This window comes from Dasypus novemcinctus, chromosome X (genome assembly GCF_030445035.2).
Source record: "Dasypus novemcinctus isolate mDasNov1 chromosome X, mDasNov1.1.hap2, whole genome shotgun sequence".
NCBI classification, from domain to species: Eukaryota; Metazoa; Chordata; class Mammalia; order Cingulata; family Dasypodidae; genus Dasypus; species Dasypus novemcinctus.
Genome location: NC_080704.1, coordinates 151,142,941 through 151,159,597, shown reverse-complemented (window position 1 = coordinate 151,159,597; position 16,657 = coordinate 151,142,941). Strand labels below are relative to the sequence as shown.

Below are 16,657 nucleotides of genomic sequence, written 5' to 3'. Positions count from 1 at the left end.
CATGTTCTCAGGCCACATCCTAGACCAAATGAATCAGAAATTCTGGTGGTGTGTGCCCTAGCAATTTACATTTTAACAAGTCTGCCAGGGGATTCTGGTATATGATTAAGCTTGAGAGCCACTATTGAGAAATAGCTGTTTCAGACTAAGAATAAGCATAAGTTCATTCTAATTTATGAAAACGCTCATAACCCAGAGTTTATTTTCCAATTTACAATCTCTTAACACCCTCCGGAAATCATAATTTTCTTAATAGTAACTCGCCTTTACCTTGCCTTCCCTGATTCCCCTGGGCATAGGCCGTTGTTCCCCATTCTATTTCCATAGCAGCTTTTCATACTTGTTTTATCCCATTTGGTACACTGGGTTGTTATATATCTGGTCGCTGGACTTTGGGCCACTTCTCACTGTCATCATTGTATCCCCAAGGCCCACTGTGATGAAGAAAGAACACAGAGTAAACCATACAGTAAATGTTAACATTTAGGTGAACATTGGTTTATCATTTTCTAATTCTCAAAACTATGTGTGACCTTAAGTAGGACTGACAGATGAGGAAACTGAAGCCCAGAAAAGCGAAGTGATTCCTTGGGTACTTTGCTGAGCCAGGGCTAAAGGCCAAAGCTTACCTCAGTTTGGGACAGCTAATGGCCCCATGTCCCTGAACAGGCCCTATTGAACTAAACTCAACTGAAAAAGTCTGGGATGCTTTCGTTCTTCAAGGGTGAAAGCCTCGATTTGCTCCCAAGCCGGCTGCCCCCACCCTCTGCTGTGGTTATGCTACTACCTGTGACATCCCCGTACCACTGAGGATACTAAGAAAGGGTGGCTGAAGATTCCAGTTAGCAAGACACAGTGCAGGGATTGAGAAGAAGAAAAGGGAAGGGAATCATGTACAAAAATAGGGGTGGATTTTGCCACTAGAGGAGGTACAGTCTTTTACCAAGAACTATTTAGTTAGTTCTTGGCCCATGGGAGCAAGAAAGAAAGGAGGTGAGCTGCAACTGAAGCCAAGGTTTAAATCTCACTTTTGTTCAGCTGTCAGGATGCCCTCCTTCCATCAAGGTGACAAGAGCATGAAATGTACTTTGTGAGGTGTTTCTGTTATGGGAATGGATTGACAATGATGGCCAGCCACATCTTGACACCCAGCTACCTTGTCATCTGCAAGCCATCTGGCTGGGCTAGGAGAACTGGGAGAAACAGGGATGAAAAAAGTCACTGGCCCACACATGGGTCAAGATCTGTACTTTTCCTCATTAACCTTAGTGTTGAACTTCATGCAACTGAATTAACTGGCCCAGGCTCTCTTTCTTGGAACCCTGGGATATAAGACTTTGGAACACACTTGTAAATCTTCACAAACTGGGATGGAAGAGAACAGATTCTGGCATATGCTGCCCTGAAATGTCTGATCATTAATCACAATGGGTGAATGTCCCATCAGGCCTCACCACTTACTTCATGGCTTTAACTACCACTTCAGAGCAGTGACTGTACATTGGACCCTGTCTGTTTTCTTCAGTTCCAGTGCCATCTCTCTAATTGCTTGCTGGCTACTGTCCATCAATACCCCAACTCGATATGCTCCAAACTCAATTCATCATCTTTGCCTCAAGTCCCAATCCTCCTCTCCTCTAATCTGTCTCTGTCTCTAGCACCTGTGTTTTCCCAGGAGTTAGCTTCCAAGCCTTCTCAGCATCTTTCATCTGTGCTTTATTCTTATTTCCCAGGTGTAGTCCAATCCCTAAGTTCCATCATATTTTCTTTTGATATGTTGTGCATGGTTTCCTCTTTTCCACCCCCATAGTTACCATTCCAGTCCGGGCTCCCATCATATTTCAGGTTTCAATCACTCCCCACCATCCAAGTGTGATTTTTGTGCTCCTCAATCCCCACCTGATAAAGGAGCCCAGAGCTAGGTGTGAATGCCATAGTATGACACCAGCTCCGTTGAATTTACAAGTGGCCTCTGATAGTCTGTAAGCAAGATACAAACTCTTGGTAAATAAATAAGTGATTAGCCAACTTAATTGGAAAAATAATGTTATGTAGAAACTGGCTCATTGTTTTTCCTTGAGCCCATTGAGGCATTCAGGGATGTGACCACCACACCCTGAGCATAAACACCATGTACCAAGAGGTGAAAAGATCAATAATCAATGGGCTTTGGGCTGTCCCTCATGTCCTGTGGTGAGCTGTTCGAGTGAAGAGGTAATGGAAGGGGAAAGGGCAGGATAATGTGCGTGCCCTGTCTGCCTTTTCCAAGGACTATGCAGTTACTGTGGAATTGTGAGCTTATCTGTGTACGCTTTGCCTGTTTAATTTCTTGCTTTGTAGATGAGAATCCTAAAACAGCAAGAAGTTAAATGCCTTGCTGGCACTTAGGATTAGAACTCAGGATTCCTGAATAAATGCTTTGGATTGAGGAGGTCACTTCTGTGAGAGCATAGCTATAGGGGCTCCATAGCAATGAGCATGAGCTTTTGCCTTCTCCTTAAAGACCTTGGTCATTATCCATAGTGAAGCAAAAGGAAGCAAGAGAAGGCAGCTAAAAGAAAGCACTTCTCAGCAAACTGAACTTTCTTAACGGAAATAAAGAAAATGAGTGCAGGACACTTAAAAGGGCATGGACTCGAATTTAGACACTTTGGGGTTGAAGAAAATGAAAAACGTTTAGAATAAAGAAAGAAAACCTCTCAGGACATAGCCTAGCAAGATAGAAAAATGAAATAAAGAAGGCTCATCAGCTCTAATTAAAGGAAATCAATATTTGAAGAGCTGTCTTCTCAGTAACAGAACAAGGGCAAAAATACTTCAGAAATGTGAGCCTCTGGGAAAATAGAAAAGCAGACTTTTAGGGGAAGCAATCATGATTTAAAAGCCTTCCGAAAGATAACCGCTTGCTGGATGTGTTGTAGAGGGTTTTCAAGCACCTGTTGGGGAGGCAGACTAGATGAACTTCAAGTCCCTTCTGTACCTAATAGAATCTATGCATTTTAAGTGTATTTCCTGATCCTGGGAACTTTCAGGCACCGAGGGTCATCTCTAGAGCAGTTACTATTTTCCCAAAGAGAGATCCAATAGCCTGGGTTTCATCTCAATTATCACGTACAGGAACACAGGTCAGAAAACATTAAGAGCTGTACAAATGCAGCAGATTTATTGTTATTCAAAAGCCACATCTGGCCTTCCAAGAAAGCTTGCTTGAGAAGCCAATCTAAGCCCACCTGTCTTTGTGATCTACCTCATGATTAACCTTCAGTAACTAGAATCCAGTGCTCCTGGATGGAACATATGACATGTTACTACTTTAATCTCATATCGGCAGCAGGCATTGATAATCAGTCATCTCACTCCTTTTTATTGAGTCCAGATTCAGCATTTTCATTAATTTGTCCAGTGACTATTGAGTGCCCACTTAAAAGCCAGTTGGGGAGATGGATAAACAATAAGATGTAAGCAACACTACAAACACCATATGCCATGTTCCAAAGGAAAAAAATATAGAAGCAGTAAATATTATATCCCAACTGTCTCCCCTGAAATACAATTTCAATTTCCAAGGACCCTGAAAATTAATTTGGAAAATTTCACCACCGTTGTAGGTAGAACAACAAACCTATCTTTCATAGGGACAGAGATGAATTCCAAAGAGCGCTTACAAATTACGGGAAGAAAGGCAGAAGTTTCTGTAGGCTACCCATCAGGAAAGTGAGTCAGTTGAGTGTGTGTTTTAAACCACTAAGTTCTTCTCCCTCAAGTACCTCTCTGACCTAAGAGAAAAATCCAGATTGGAGTGCATCTGATTGCCATCTTGGTTTAAGTACACCGGATGCCATTTCAGCATCAGATTATTCAATCAGAAACACTGTGAAAATGCTCAGGGGCCTTGTGAGTCAAAGTTCTCCCACCTGAATACAATGTGCATAATATGTCAGGATTTTTTTTTCACTTTTCTGGTTTGGGAGACATTTATGGAGCCTGTGGAAAATGCCTGGCTTGATCAGTGGACATGGGCAGCCAACCACGTAGACAGAATGAGGGCTGGCATTCATTAAATTTTCCTGGTAGAATTTTTTTTCATAGGCCTTTTTTTTAATATAGTTTAAAAATTTTTTAAAGATACTTAGATTACATAAATGTTTCATAAAAATGTAGGCGATTCCTATATGCCCAACTCCCTCCCCCTCCCAACACTTTGCCACATTAACAACATCCTTCATTAGTGAAGTGCATTTGTTAAAATGAATGATCACATTTTGGAGCATTGCCACTAAGTGTGGATTATACCTTACAATATAGTTTAAACTCTCTCCCACACAATTTTGTACATTATGACAAGATACATAATGGCCTGTATCTGTCATTGCAACATCATTCAGGACAATTCCCATGTCCCATAACGGCCCCCATATTACACCTATTTTCTGCTTTCCTTCCCCTCAGAACTTTCATAGGCCTTTGATGAGGCTTGATCATGAGGCACTAGAGAGGAAATACTCATCCTCAGAAGAGGCTAGCTCCTCTGGGAGACTCAGGTGGAGTGGAGAAAGCCTGGGATTTTAGGCCACAGCCCTCAAGATTCCAACTCAAAGAGAAAATGAAAGTGAAGATGGCTGATGAGTGATCTAGTGCCAGACCAATCAAAATAAGGACAACTGTGTATGTGCTGGGCTAAGTCTGTTGCAAAAATGGCAGTTAGGAACTAGCTTTAATAGAAGGCAGTCCCCCAATCTCATGTACCCTAAATTACTTGTTCCTGTAAATCCCTGGGATTACTGGATGTTTCTGAGGCCAGGGTGCTTGGCAGCATCTTATATTCTGGGTGCCAGACCTGTGTCTTCCAGATCTCTGAGGCTCCCGGACAGTCGGCAGCTGCAGGATTTTCTCTTTATCTTTCATAGGCTCCTGGAATACTCAGAATCCTTGGCAGCACTGCTTTAGATCTTCTGTTTCAAGGTTTCTGAATATCTTGTATGGATGGGCATACCCATCCAGACTGGATCTTTGGCCGGGGGTGGGTACGGGACGACAATGACTCTGTACCTCAATGGGAATGTTCCGCAAACTTTTCTAGATAACAGTCCTTAAAGGTATGTCTACAAAGTTAAACTCTGGAGATCTAAGCCTGCCACAAGTTCTGCTTGATTTTCTTTTTCCCCTTTCATATACATTCTGCCACTGCGAGTGGATCTGTTATCTGACCAGATATTTTGAGTAATTTGATTACTTTCTGCCCCAGTCTTTAAAAATTTTTTTCTTAATTTTAAAAGAAGCTTTAGCTTGCATAAATGGTACATCAAAAATACAGGGAATTCCCATATACCTCAACCCCTTCCTCTCCCACACTTTCCTCCATTAACAACATTTTTCATTAGTGTGGTACATTTGTTAGAATTGATGAAAACATACTGAAGCATCGCTACTAACCATGGTCTATAGTGTACATTATGGTTTACCCTTTGCACTGCACAATTTTATAGGTTTTGACAAAATGTATAATGGCCCATATCCATCATTGCAGTGTAATGCAGGACAATTCCAATGTCCCAAAAATGCCCCATGTTACACCTATTCTTCCCTCTTCCTCCCCTCAGAACCTCTGGTGACCACTCTCTATATCAATGATATAAGTTCTTCCATTGCTAGAATAAGTCTACTTTACTTCATGGTTGCATTCCCCCTTATGTTTGTTCAGTCCTCATTCTTGAGGATTTTGGAATGGTGATGTCCACTCTGCTTCTGATTGAGAGGGTCAGCCCCTATCTTGATGCCACACTTTCCACGTGTGATTTTTCCCTGAGAGTCCTTTGGTTTTTATTCTGCTCAGATCTGTACTCACAGAATTTGGTAGTAGGTCCAAGGGTTCCTCATTCCTATCTTTTATTTATTTTTAAAAATATTTTCTATTGAAGTATATCATCCATACATGAACCTATATAAATAATAAGTGCATAGTGAACATTGTAAACTTACAAGATAAACATGCACAATGTGATACAGGGGTCCCATATATCACCCCTCCACCAACACCTTTCATTGTTGTGATAGATTTCTTACAAACTGTGCAAGAGCATTGTCAAAATATTACTACTAACTATAGTTGGTATCTTACATTTTGCATATTTTTCCCCCAACCCATCCTATTTTTTTAACAAATCAATTTTATAGATACATATTAATAAAGCATACAATTTACCTAAAGTGCACAATCAATGGTATTTGGCATAATCATCTACTTGTGCATTCATCAATCATTATTAAAGCATTTTCATTATACCAATAATAATAAACAAAAAAACAGACAAACAAGGAAATTCCTCCCCTCTCAAACTCTCTGTTTCCCCTGCTGTACATACCTGCTACTTCTGGCTAGTCATACACAAGTATTTATTTGTTTATTAAGCACTTTTATTGAGATAGATTCACTTACTGTATTGGTCAGCCAAAGGGCTGTGCTCACACAAAATACCGGAAATCTGTTGGTTTTTATAAAGGGTACTTATTTGGGGTAGAAGCTTATAGTCACAAAGCCATAAAGCATAAGTTACTTCCCTCACCAAAGTCCATTGCCATGTGTTGGAACAAGATGGCTGCCAGTCTCTGCATATTTCCAGCCTTCTTCTTCCTCTTAAGTCCCCGTGGTCCCAGCTTCTTCCAGTTATCAGCTGTAGGCTGGGACAAGTCTTGTCTCTTTCCCAGCACTTGTTCCTCTCTGGGCTTAGCTGCTCTGCTCTCTCCACAAGGTCAGCTGTAGATGATCAGGGTCTCTCTCCTCCCTGGGCCTCTGCCTTGTTTATGGAGCCATCTGTTCCTTTGTGTTCTTCTCCTGTGTATTTACTTTCCAGGGCTCCAGCTCAAAAACTCCTCTATTCCTGTCTTTTTAAAAAATTTTTATTTCTCTCCCTTCCCCCCCATTGTCTGTTCTCTGTGTCCACTTGCTGTGTGTTCTTCTGTGTCCACTTGCACCCTTGGCGGCACCGGGAAACTGCATCTCTTTTTTTTGTTGTTGTGTCAACTTCCTGCATTATCTCTCCATGTGTGCGGTCCCACTCCTGGGCAGGCTGCACTTTTTTCAAGAGGGGCGGCTCTTCTTGCAGAACACACTCCTTACGTGTGGTGCACCCCCACGCAGGGGCACCGCTGAGTGGCACGGCATTTCTTGAACTTCCTGTCTTTTAAAGAGCTGCTGCTCCCAACCACCAATGCCAGCTGACAGCTTTCCCTCTTGTCCTACGCTGCCCTGCCTTGTGCTCAACTGGAGTTGCTTTAAGATGAAGGTTATGGAGGGCCCTCAAGCCCAGAGCACAGGCAATGGGAATTCAGCAGTGGGAATAGGTTTCTCTTTTATTTATTTATTTCTTTAAAAAGGATACCCATGGTTAATGACTCTGTGAATCTTAAATGACCACCTACTCTGAGTCCAGCAAAATATCCAAGAATCCCCTCTTTCTAAGTGCTTCTATTAATGTCGCCCACTGCTTACCATTTGTGTGAGGGGCTGGAAAGAGGAAGACTCATAGCCATGGTCCAGGATATGGAAGTGAGGAAGTTGAGACCTTCTTGTATTTTGCAGCCCATAGCAGAGTGTGTCCTTTGCCTCAGGTTCTGGGCTCTGCTAAATTCACCCTACTCCCATGTTACGTGCCAGCCTCCTAGAAGAGTCTATTTTGAATTCTTCTGAGTTATAGGCTCCCCCACCCCCCAATTGTCTGGTATTGTCACTTGGTTTCTGAGCTTGCTTCTGGGTAAGGCGGTCTATGTACAGCTAAAGAGTTCTTTGCCAGGAGGTTATAATGGCTGGGCAGGGTAATGGTCCACGGATTCTGCCAGAATCTCAGCAGACTTTCTACATCTCCTCCTGGTTAGAGTATACGCCCACACTCTCCAGACCCAGTCACCCAGCAGGCAGCCTGTGCCTCAAGATCAGAGCTCATCTTGGTATGTCCCAATTCACAGAGCTGCTTTTTGAACCTCCTGGACATTGAATCCTACCAGCTGGGACTTTTGTGACCTGTCTGGCTCTTCCTGATTAGCCTTTTTTCTGTGCCCACACACATCATTATTACCTTTGCAATCAACAGAGACCCATGATTATCTCTTGTTCCAGTCACATTCAAGTAGCTATTTGAAATTGATGGGTCCGGGGCAGAACATCTTTTGCCAGCCTCCACCTCAAACTCCGCTCCCCCGCACACACATATAAATACCACTCCTTACAGACACCTATTTCTGAGGTACTTAAAAGGTTCATAAATATCTGGCAACCTCTGACATTCTCTGAGACAATATTCTGTGCCATTGAGGGCTCTATTATACAAATTAAAAGCCAAGATACGCATTTCTTTTTTTACCTTTCACTTTTTATAAAAGGTTATGCTGACGTTGATCTTATTAACCAAAAACAAAACAAAACAAAACAAAACCTTTCTAATGAAATGAGGATAAATAATTCTACACATCATCAAGTGGAGAGAAAGGCTTTGAATTGGTTTCCATGGAAATTTGAAGATGAAGTAAAGTAATAATTTCAAGGCAGAGCAGCCGAATTGAAGATAATGGTAAAATAGTTTGATAAAGGAAATAGAATAAAGTAATCAAGAAGACTCCAATCAATTATTCCTTTTTGTTTACCTTCAGGTGATTAATTTGTCTGCGTTTCTTAACCTGATGAGATTAAGCAGCCCTTCCTTGTGATTTATTTCGTAATTGTTTCCAAGGTTTGACATAAGCTGTGGAGTTATTGAAGGTGGAGATTTAAATTCAATTACTCATGAAGCAGGTGGTGCTTCTCCTGAAAGAATATCTGAATTCACGGCCTTCCTATGTTAACATTATGAGTGAAAATTATTAATTCATCTGATAGTATCTCCCAAAGACTTTTAGAAGTCATTTGGCATGCACATACTTCAGTAAAAGTCAGCAGCTTCAGAACTGAACTTGTAATATAGAGGATCCCGTAGCTGCAAATAAAAGATTTCGAGTTAAAGACTATTCTTTTTTACGGTATTTCTTTTTACCAGAGCCCCCTTTGGGACCTGAGCTGTGGTGCTATCATTAATGGAATCCACCAGCTCAAGCACTGAATGCCAAAAGCGTGTTTCTTTGAAGTTGACAATGGTTCCTACCCTCTTCACCTTTGAAGGGCACCACTGGAAAAGAACATAATTCATTCTGACATGCAAGAGAGGGAGGGGGGAGGGGAGGGAGAGAGAGAGAGAGAGAGAGAGAGAGAGAGAGAGAGAGAGAGAGAGAGAGAGAGAGAGAGACCCTGAAATTCTTCAAATGATGTGACTAATTGCTTTTTGTCTCTGTGGTCATTGATATTTTTTTTTCTATTATTTTCCCTTTTGGTGTAGTAAAGATATACAGGGTTCTCCAAATACTAATCCAGCCACCAACTCTCCATCATCCACAAAGGCCCGGAACACATCTAAGAGTGGGAAGTAAGTGAAAAGTGCCCCACACATTCGACATAACTATCAAAAAGCCATAACTTGTCCTCATTTTGTCATTTATTAATATTCATTCAACAAAGATTTGCTGAATGCCTTCTGTGTTCCTACATTGGGCTAGTCAGTGGGGAATTGAAATGAGTAAGGCATGAGTCCATAATATTAGGGTGCATGAAGAACTAATGAACAGGAGGTGAGTTTGGAAAGATAGATTGGTGCCAATTATGGAGGGCAAGGACTTATGACAATGTACAATTTGGAATGAGTATCAAAAATTAAGGAAAGCAGCAGCACTGAGTAATCATTTGATGATTTGCAAAATCCATGAAAATCTGGCTTTGATCCATACGTTGAGATTTAGGGGTTATGTTAGAAAACTCTGAAAAGCCACCCCAAGAATATAAAGTAGATTTACATTTTCAGCTGTGTCACTACATGCAATGTATCTTCTTTTCCTGGTAACTAGCTTATACCAATTCCTCTAAGAAATTGTATTTTTGTTATTGCCAAACTTTGTATTAGCTAAATATTTGCAATATTAGATTTAGCTCTTTGGACTTATTTCGGATGCTGGTCTTGACTTATCTCTCTTGCATTCAACAGAGCAGGGCTATCTGAGGCAGGTGGCTCCCATGCAGATGACTTACTTCCAGTTAGGCACTTGGAAGTAGATGCAGCCCTTTGGTGAATGGAATCGAGTTCTCTGAGCATTTTCTCTCTCATGAGTGTGGGGCATTTTGACAGGGAGAAGAACACAGTGCAGAAAGAGCAGCTAGCCTGCATCTAGAAGAAGATGAAAAATGCCTTCATCATGCTAAAAGCTCTAATCTAGCAGTAAGATATGTCGCTACAAGAGCACAGCATTGCAATGAAAAGCTAATTTGTAATGGTCATATATTTTATGTATTCAGCAGTGGATAGTAAATGCTGCACTTTGAATATGATCTTATATTCAGTTCCCAAAGTGAAAGATCTCTTGGCTTCCTTTTTTCCTTCCCCTCCTCCTGAATACCATTTCAGGTTTGCATATAAAGTTGAATGGGGGCTATCTTGGAGAATATAAAAAACGGTGGTGAAGACATAAGACTAAATCTCAGAGCAGTTAGAAATCATTTCAGTTATTTATTGCCGAGCACCACAATCAAAATGCTGTATAAATTATAAAGGAAGGGAATTGATGCACACATTCCCAAGCAGCTGAACGTTTCCAAATTAGTCCCAATTCATCGTCAAAGTGCACTCTCTGTTAACAGAGATGGCAGTGCAGAATCACTTTGAACTCCATGTGGGCGGGAATGGCAAGCCTTGTCTGGGCACTTGGTACACACTTGTCATGCTGATAACTGCAAGGTACAGTCTCCGTTCATTAGACCCTGATGTGTCGTTGTGGATATTTGTGATTTGCTGTTTAATTTTGAAAGGGGCATTGTTTTGTTTCTTTTGCCTTTGCCAGGAACCCAGTCTCTTACCTCCTGAGTGGAGAATCTCAGTGTAAGCTGCCAAAGGAGCAGTTGGTAGCACTGGAGTTAAGATGACATAGAGAATGCGTACCTAATTCTATACCCAGGTGGTTAACAGTGGGAGGCCTGAATAAATACATTGTTAAATAGATAAACCTGATCCTATATCACACTGGCTCTATTTGGACACATCCCTAGCTTCTGCCATCCATGGTGAGGGCCTCCCTCTTGAATTCTCTGAGCCAGATCTTTTTTATTTGCCACGTGTAGAACATCTCAGATCAAGCAAGTTCTTTCTAAATTCTTTGCTATTTTTTTGTTGTTGAGTGAAAAGTAGAAAGTTCTGCCCCCAAATCCTCTTCTTGGATATGTGTGCCAGTTTCCCTTGTACTGCCCCCTCCTCATACTTATTTCTCATCAGCTTTCAGCAACATGGCTTGTTTTTCTTTCCTCTGCACATTTTCTCTTTCACAGGATATCTTCGTCAACAGGAGGAGCACTGGCCCTGCATAAATGTGGTGAGATGTTCGGGGGCATATTTCACACTTTATAGGACTATGTCTATCAGTGTAGAGGCACTGACATTCTATTTCCCAGACAGTTGTTATTTATGGTTCTTCTTATGTGGCCTATTTATTTCCTTGGTTTGGGTGTGAGTGGTGGTTGGGGGAGGGGGATAAATTTCCATACCCCGGGGCTTTTTCCCGTGGTGCATTTTCACATCACCAGCATGGCGGGTGCTGTTCTGTTTTTGCTTTTTGCTTTTTTTTTTTTTTTTAATGTTATTTGACCTAATGACAGTAGGATGTGGAGCAGTTTTAAGAGTTACTCTGTATTGATTTGAGGCCAGATAAAGTGTGGGAGATAGGAGTGTATATTTTTTTCTCTGAAAAGAAATTGGGTCTTCTCTTTCTGAACAAATAAAAAATGCAAAAGTCAAGCAGCTTCAGAGATACAGCATGGCTAAAAATAACAACATCTAGTATGATTTGAGTGAGTGCAATGGGCCAGCCTTCCTACTGAGCACTTGATACATTTTGTCTCATTAATCTTCACCCACCAAAAGCTCACCAAATAGGTGCTATTATTATTTCCATTTTACAAATCAGGATGTATATGATGTGCCTACATGGGCTCTCGAAATGAGCAATTTTGGTAAAAGCCTTCTTCAGCACTACTAATACTAATTCTAGTAATTATAATAATTATTTGTGACATTGTGCTAGACCCAGGGGCCACACAGACAAATATAAGATACAATAGCAGTGCTCAAAAAGCTCACAGGGTCCCACCTGCATCAAGATGGTACAATTAAGACACTTCAGAGCTCATCCCCTAACTAAAACATTAAACAACCAGCAAGATCTGACAGAAACAACTTTCTCAAAGCTCTAGAAAACAGTTAAAGGACTGCCTGTAAGAGCACAGGCTCCTAATCAAGAAAAAGGCCACCATCGCCTGTCACCTTGGCTGGCCATTCTCCCTCCCCTCACTGGCAACAGCATGGAGCCTGCCTGGTGCTCCCAGTGCGGATTCCTGGTCCCAGCTCTGGAGGAAGCAGAGGAGCCCTCGTACACTTAAAAAATACATACTCATGTATTTTTTATACCTGTATGCCTGGCCCATTCCCTCTGGAGGTGGCCTGAGGGACTTGCCATGCCAGAAGTCGCCCTGTGAGTAAAAGGCCCCTCATGGAGCTCTCCTACAGAAAGCTGAGGGAGAGCAGTCAAATCATGCTGCCTGGGGCAACGAACTCCTAAGTGTAGGACAGTGCAGCGCCAGGTGGTGAGGAATCTGTTTCCTAGAGAATAGGTGGCATTCATATACCTGTAAATGGGGAATTCCTAGGGCCATTCCCCCATGCCCAAGATAAGCATGGGAGGCCCCTATGCTTTGGCCTGGAGCTATTCTCTAAACTCTTTTTGTGGCTAAGCCCTGAAGTAGAGCACACACACAGGTCAATCTGCAAAGACTGGGAAAGCTGTTTTCTTATTTTCCTTCTAATTATTTTTTGTTAGCTCCTGACATTTAAGGAAAGTTCTGGCATAACACTAACAATATAACCCAAAGGAACAGATACATCTGAGACTAAATTCCAGCAATATCATATTAAAATATCAAAATATCCCCATTTCAACAAAAGATTACAAAATGTACAAATACATAGGAAACAATGACCCAGGCAAAGGAAATGAAAACATTAGAAACCATCAATGAGAAGGACCAGACCGTGGACATACCAGAGAAAGACTTTAAAAAATGGTCCTGGGAAGCAGATATGGCTCAAGCAATTGGGCTCCCATCTACCATATAGGAGGTCCAGGGTTTGATTCCCAGGGCCTCCTGGTGAAAGCAAGCTGGCCCATGTGGTGAGCTGGACCATGCAGACTGCTCGCCCGTGCAGAGTACTGCCCCGCACAGGAGTGCTACCCCATGCACGAGTGCTGGCCCATGCAGAGAGCTGGTGCAGCAAGATGATGCCACAAAAAGAGACAAAGAGGAGGGATAATAAGAGACACAGCAGATCAGGGAGCACAGGTGGCACAAGAGAATGATCACCTCTCTTCCACTCCGGAAGGTCCTAGGATCTGTTCCCAGAGCTGCCTAATGAGAAGACAAGCAGACACAGAAGAACACAAAGCGAACGGACACAGAGAGTGGACAATGGTGTGTGTGTGTGTATGTTTATGTGTGTGTGTAGATAAATAAATAAATACATAAATAAATAAATAAGTCTTTTTTAAAAAATGGTCCTCAGTATGCTCAAAGAGCTAAAGGAAAACATGGACAAACTACTAAAGGAAATCAGAAAAATGATAAATGAACACAAAAAGAATATCAATAGAGAGATGGAAATTTGTGAAAAGGAGCCAAACTGAACTGAAGACCATGCAACAACAGAAATTAAAGATTCCCTAGAGGGCTCAACAGCAGATTGGAGTTGGCAGAATAAATGATCAGAGAACTTGAAGCTAAGACAATTGAAATCATTCTGTCCACAGAGGGAAAAGTCTGAGGATCCTGTGGGACACCAACAAGCATACTAATCTAAGCAAATCATGATCAACACGTGATCCCTAAAGGGATCTAGCAAAGAAAAAGAAAAGGCTCAAAGGGCATTATTGGGCATATTAAAAATAAGAATAAAGATCATAAGCGTTATGTCAATATTAAATGTCTTGAACTTGATAACTACACTTAAGGTAGTTACCTAATTGAATATCCTTGTTTTAAGGAAATGCACATGGCAGTATTAAGAGTTCAAGAGCACAATTTATATCACCTACACGCAAGTGTTTGGAAAATTGATTGATAAATAGACATGGAAGGGAGCGAGGGAGATAGAGAAAGAGGGAAGGTAAGGGAAAATGCAGCAAGATGTTAAAATTGGTGGATCTGAGTGTCTGGGGGTAGGAGTATTTTGGATTTATCTATATGGGAGTTGTGTTATTTTGTAACTGTCCTATTCATTTGAAAGTGTTTCAAAATAAAAAGTAAAAAAAAGAGAGTTAAAAGAATGTCCTGGAAGGGTCAATCTGGAAGGAAAAAATGCTTACACTCTTATTAGGGAAGATGGGAGATGATAATGCAGTGCTTAAAAGTTACAATGATGTGATTTACAGAGTGCTATTGGAGCCAGAATAATCACCCCTCACTATTGCTGGGGATGGGATGGGGAAAGTGTCATGTGAGGATATCAGTAAAGATTGGGATGGGGATGCAGTCATGTGAGGATATCAGTGAGAAGTACCCCCTGAACCTTTTAATTTTAAACACTTACCTCTCAGGTAGGAAGCCTGGGTCACCGAGGTAAAATGCAAGTCAGTCACTCAGGTGGACGGAATCTTCTATAGGTTGGTCAGAAGATATTCAAGTTGTGGGTAAGGTCAAAGCTAAAATGGAATGATCAATTCTGCCTTTCTTTCTCACCTTCAGCCCATTTGGCGGCTGACTGAGATGCAGTATAGTTTGCCGAGTAGCTTAAGAGGCGTAGTCTTAAAAGTTGTGTCAGTTCTGCTTGCTCTGTTTCATTGTCTGGATCTGAAGCTGGTTAGCCCTCTGTTTCAGGGAGGAACAGATGGAATGGGATATGTCTGAGCAGTGGAGCCAGACTACCCTGGCAGTGATTTTCAAGGAGGAATGAACAGTTTCCTCTATGCCACGAGTGAGCTAAATTGACAAGACAGGAACAAAAAATATTGGTGCAGAGTTGTACCATTGAGATCAGAAAGCATAAGTTTTATAAAGGTTGACCCATGGCCAACCAGGCCAAGTAATCGCATTTAGCTTCACACTTGGTAATGTGAATCTGCTCTTCTGTCCCGCACAGCAGGCCGCAGTCAGTCCATTTGCTCACCCATTGCATTGTCCCCAGAAAGCACTTAAACTGGAAAGGCTGAGCATTCTATGTAGCCTTAAGGAGTCTTTGTGAATTTTCAGCTTTGTAGCAGAAAATTTTCATCCTTCCATGAAATCAGCCCTCTGCAGAACAGATTAGGATACTGAGGCTCAGGAAGGGTAAATAATTTCCTCAGACTCACATAACTGGTTGGTAGCAGAGGTCAGCCTAGAATCCTGGTCTTCTAATACCTTGCCCAGTGCCCTTTCCGTTACATTATATGCTACAGCTCTTCTCCCAAACAGCAAGATACTTCAGCTAATCACTCCAAAGGAGTCTTGGAGCCAGGTCACAGGATGTCCAGCCCAGTGTTCTTCTCTCTGTATTCCACAATGCCTCTGTGGGTGGGTTCTGTCAGCCACTGCAAGAATCGAGGCTTTTTGGAGAATTTAGAATCTTTCCAATTAAAAAAAAGCCAAAAACAAAACAAAACAAAAAAACAATAATAGTGATGAAAGAGAAGAAAAGGTATGCATTTTTTAAACCCTTCACTTTTTCTTTAAAATAACCTGATCCTAGTTAGGTTTGGACAGTCACACTTTCTCAACATTATTTTTGAGCTGTCTGGAGCCTTGAACACCCCTTCGTCAAGGAAGCAATGAAGAGAACTTATAGATCACAACAGCTCCCTTGAATCAGCCAACCAAGGCTGAAGATCCAGATACATACACATACATGGAACAGTTGGAGGCATCAATTTAAAAGTTAGATTGCAGGCAGTTGCTGATGATGATGGAAATCAATCACTCCTTTCAGCCTTTTCTCATAGGCTGACGCTAAGGACTGACAAGAACCAAGTCCAATTGTAAAATACTAGTGAAGGCCATGAATGTGACAGGGTCAGGGCAGAGCACCCATGCACAGTGCCTGATAAATTATACCATAAATGGTGGATTAAGTATCATAAATGTTGGCATAAATGAACTAACCTATGCAACTGGAGGGGCGCTAAAATGGAGAAAAAGGATTACAGAACAGGAATGTGAGATGGCAGAGGCAAACCTTACTTCACAAATCCACCAGGGATCGACCCTTGTAGCCGATGCCACAGGGAGACTGGCTCCAACCTGGTCTCTGCCAAAATTGCCTCAGAGCAAACAGACCTATTTATGTCTTTGGTAGCCCCCATAGTCAGGAGTGCCTGGGCTCACAAATAAACCAAACACACCGATGCCCCTTTGGTTTTGGTTGGCAAGAGCCAAATGAAAAACTTGCCTGCTTTAAGAAAGAAGAGGTGAAGTCTTGCTTGTTCTGTATGGACTCAGCATGGTGCAGTTTTATGTTCAGATCCAGCTGTTCATATGCTCACCGCTAGAGTCAGAGCCCTGCATATTTCAATA

General features: G+C 41.7%; 1 protein-coding gene across 3 annotated transcripts in view; it reads left to right on the top strand.

Annotated features, from left to right (window-relative positions):
- The window catches only part of HS6ST2 (heparan sulfate 6-O-sulfotransferase 2), a 393,484-nt gene that overhangs the window by 320,880 nt on the left and 55,947 nt on the right, over positions 1-16,657 (top strand). The window contains exon 4 of one of the 3 annotated variants that reach the window (XM_058292086.1): positions 9,363-9,449. The exons of the other annotated variants lie outside the window; for them this stretch is intronic. Coding sequence (XP_058148069.1) covers positions 9,363-9,449 — 87 coding nt within the window. The remainder of the gene's footprint in view (positions 1-9,362; positions 9,450-16,657) is intronic. 3 annotated transcript variants of the gene reach the window in all.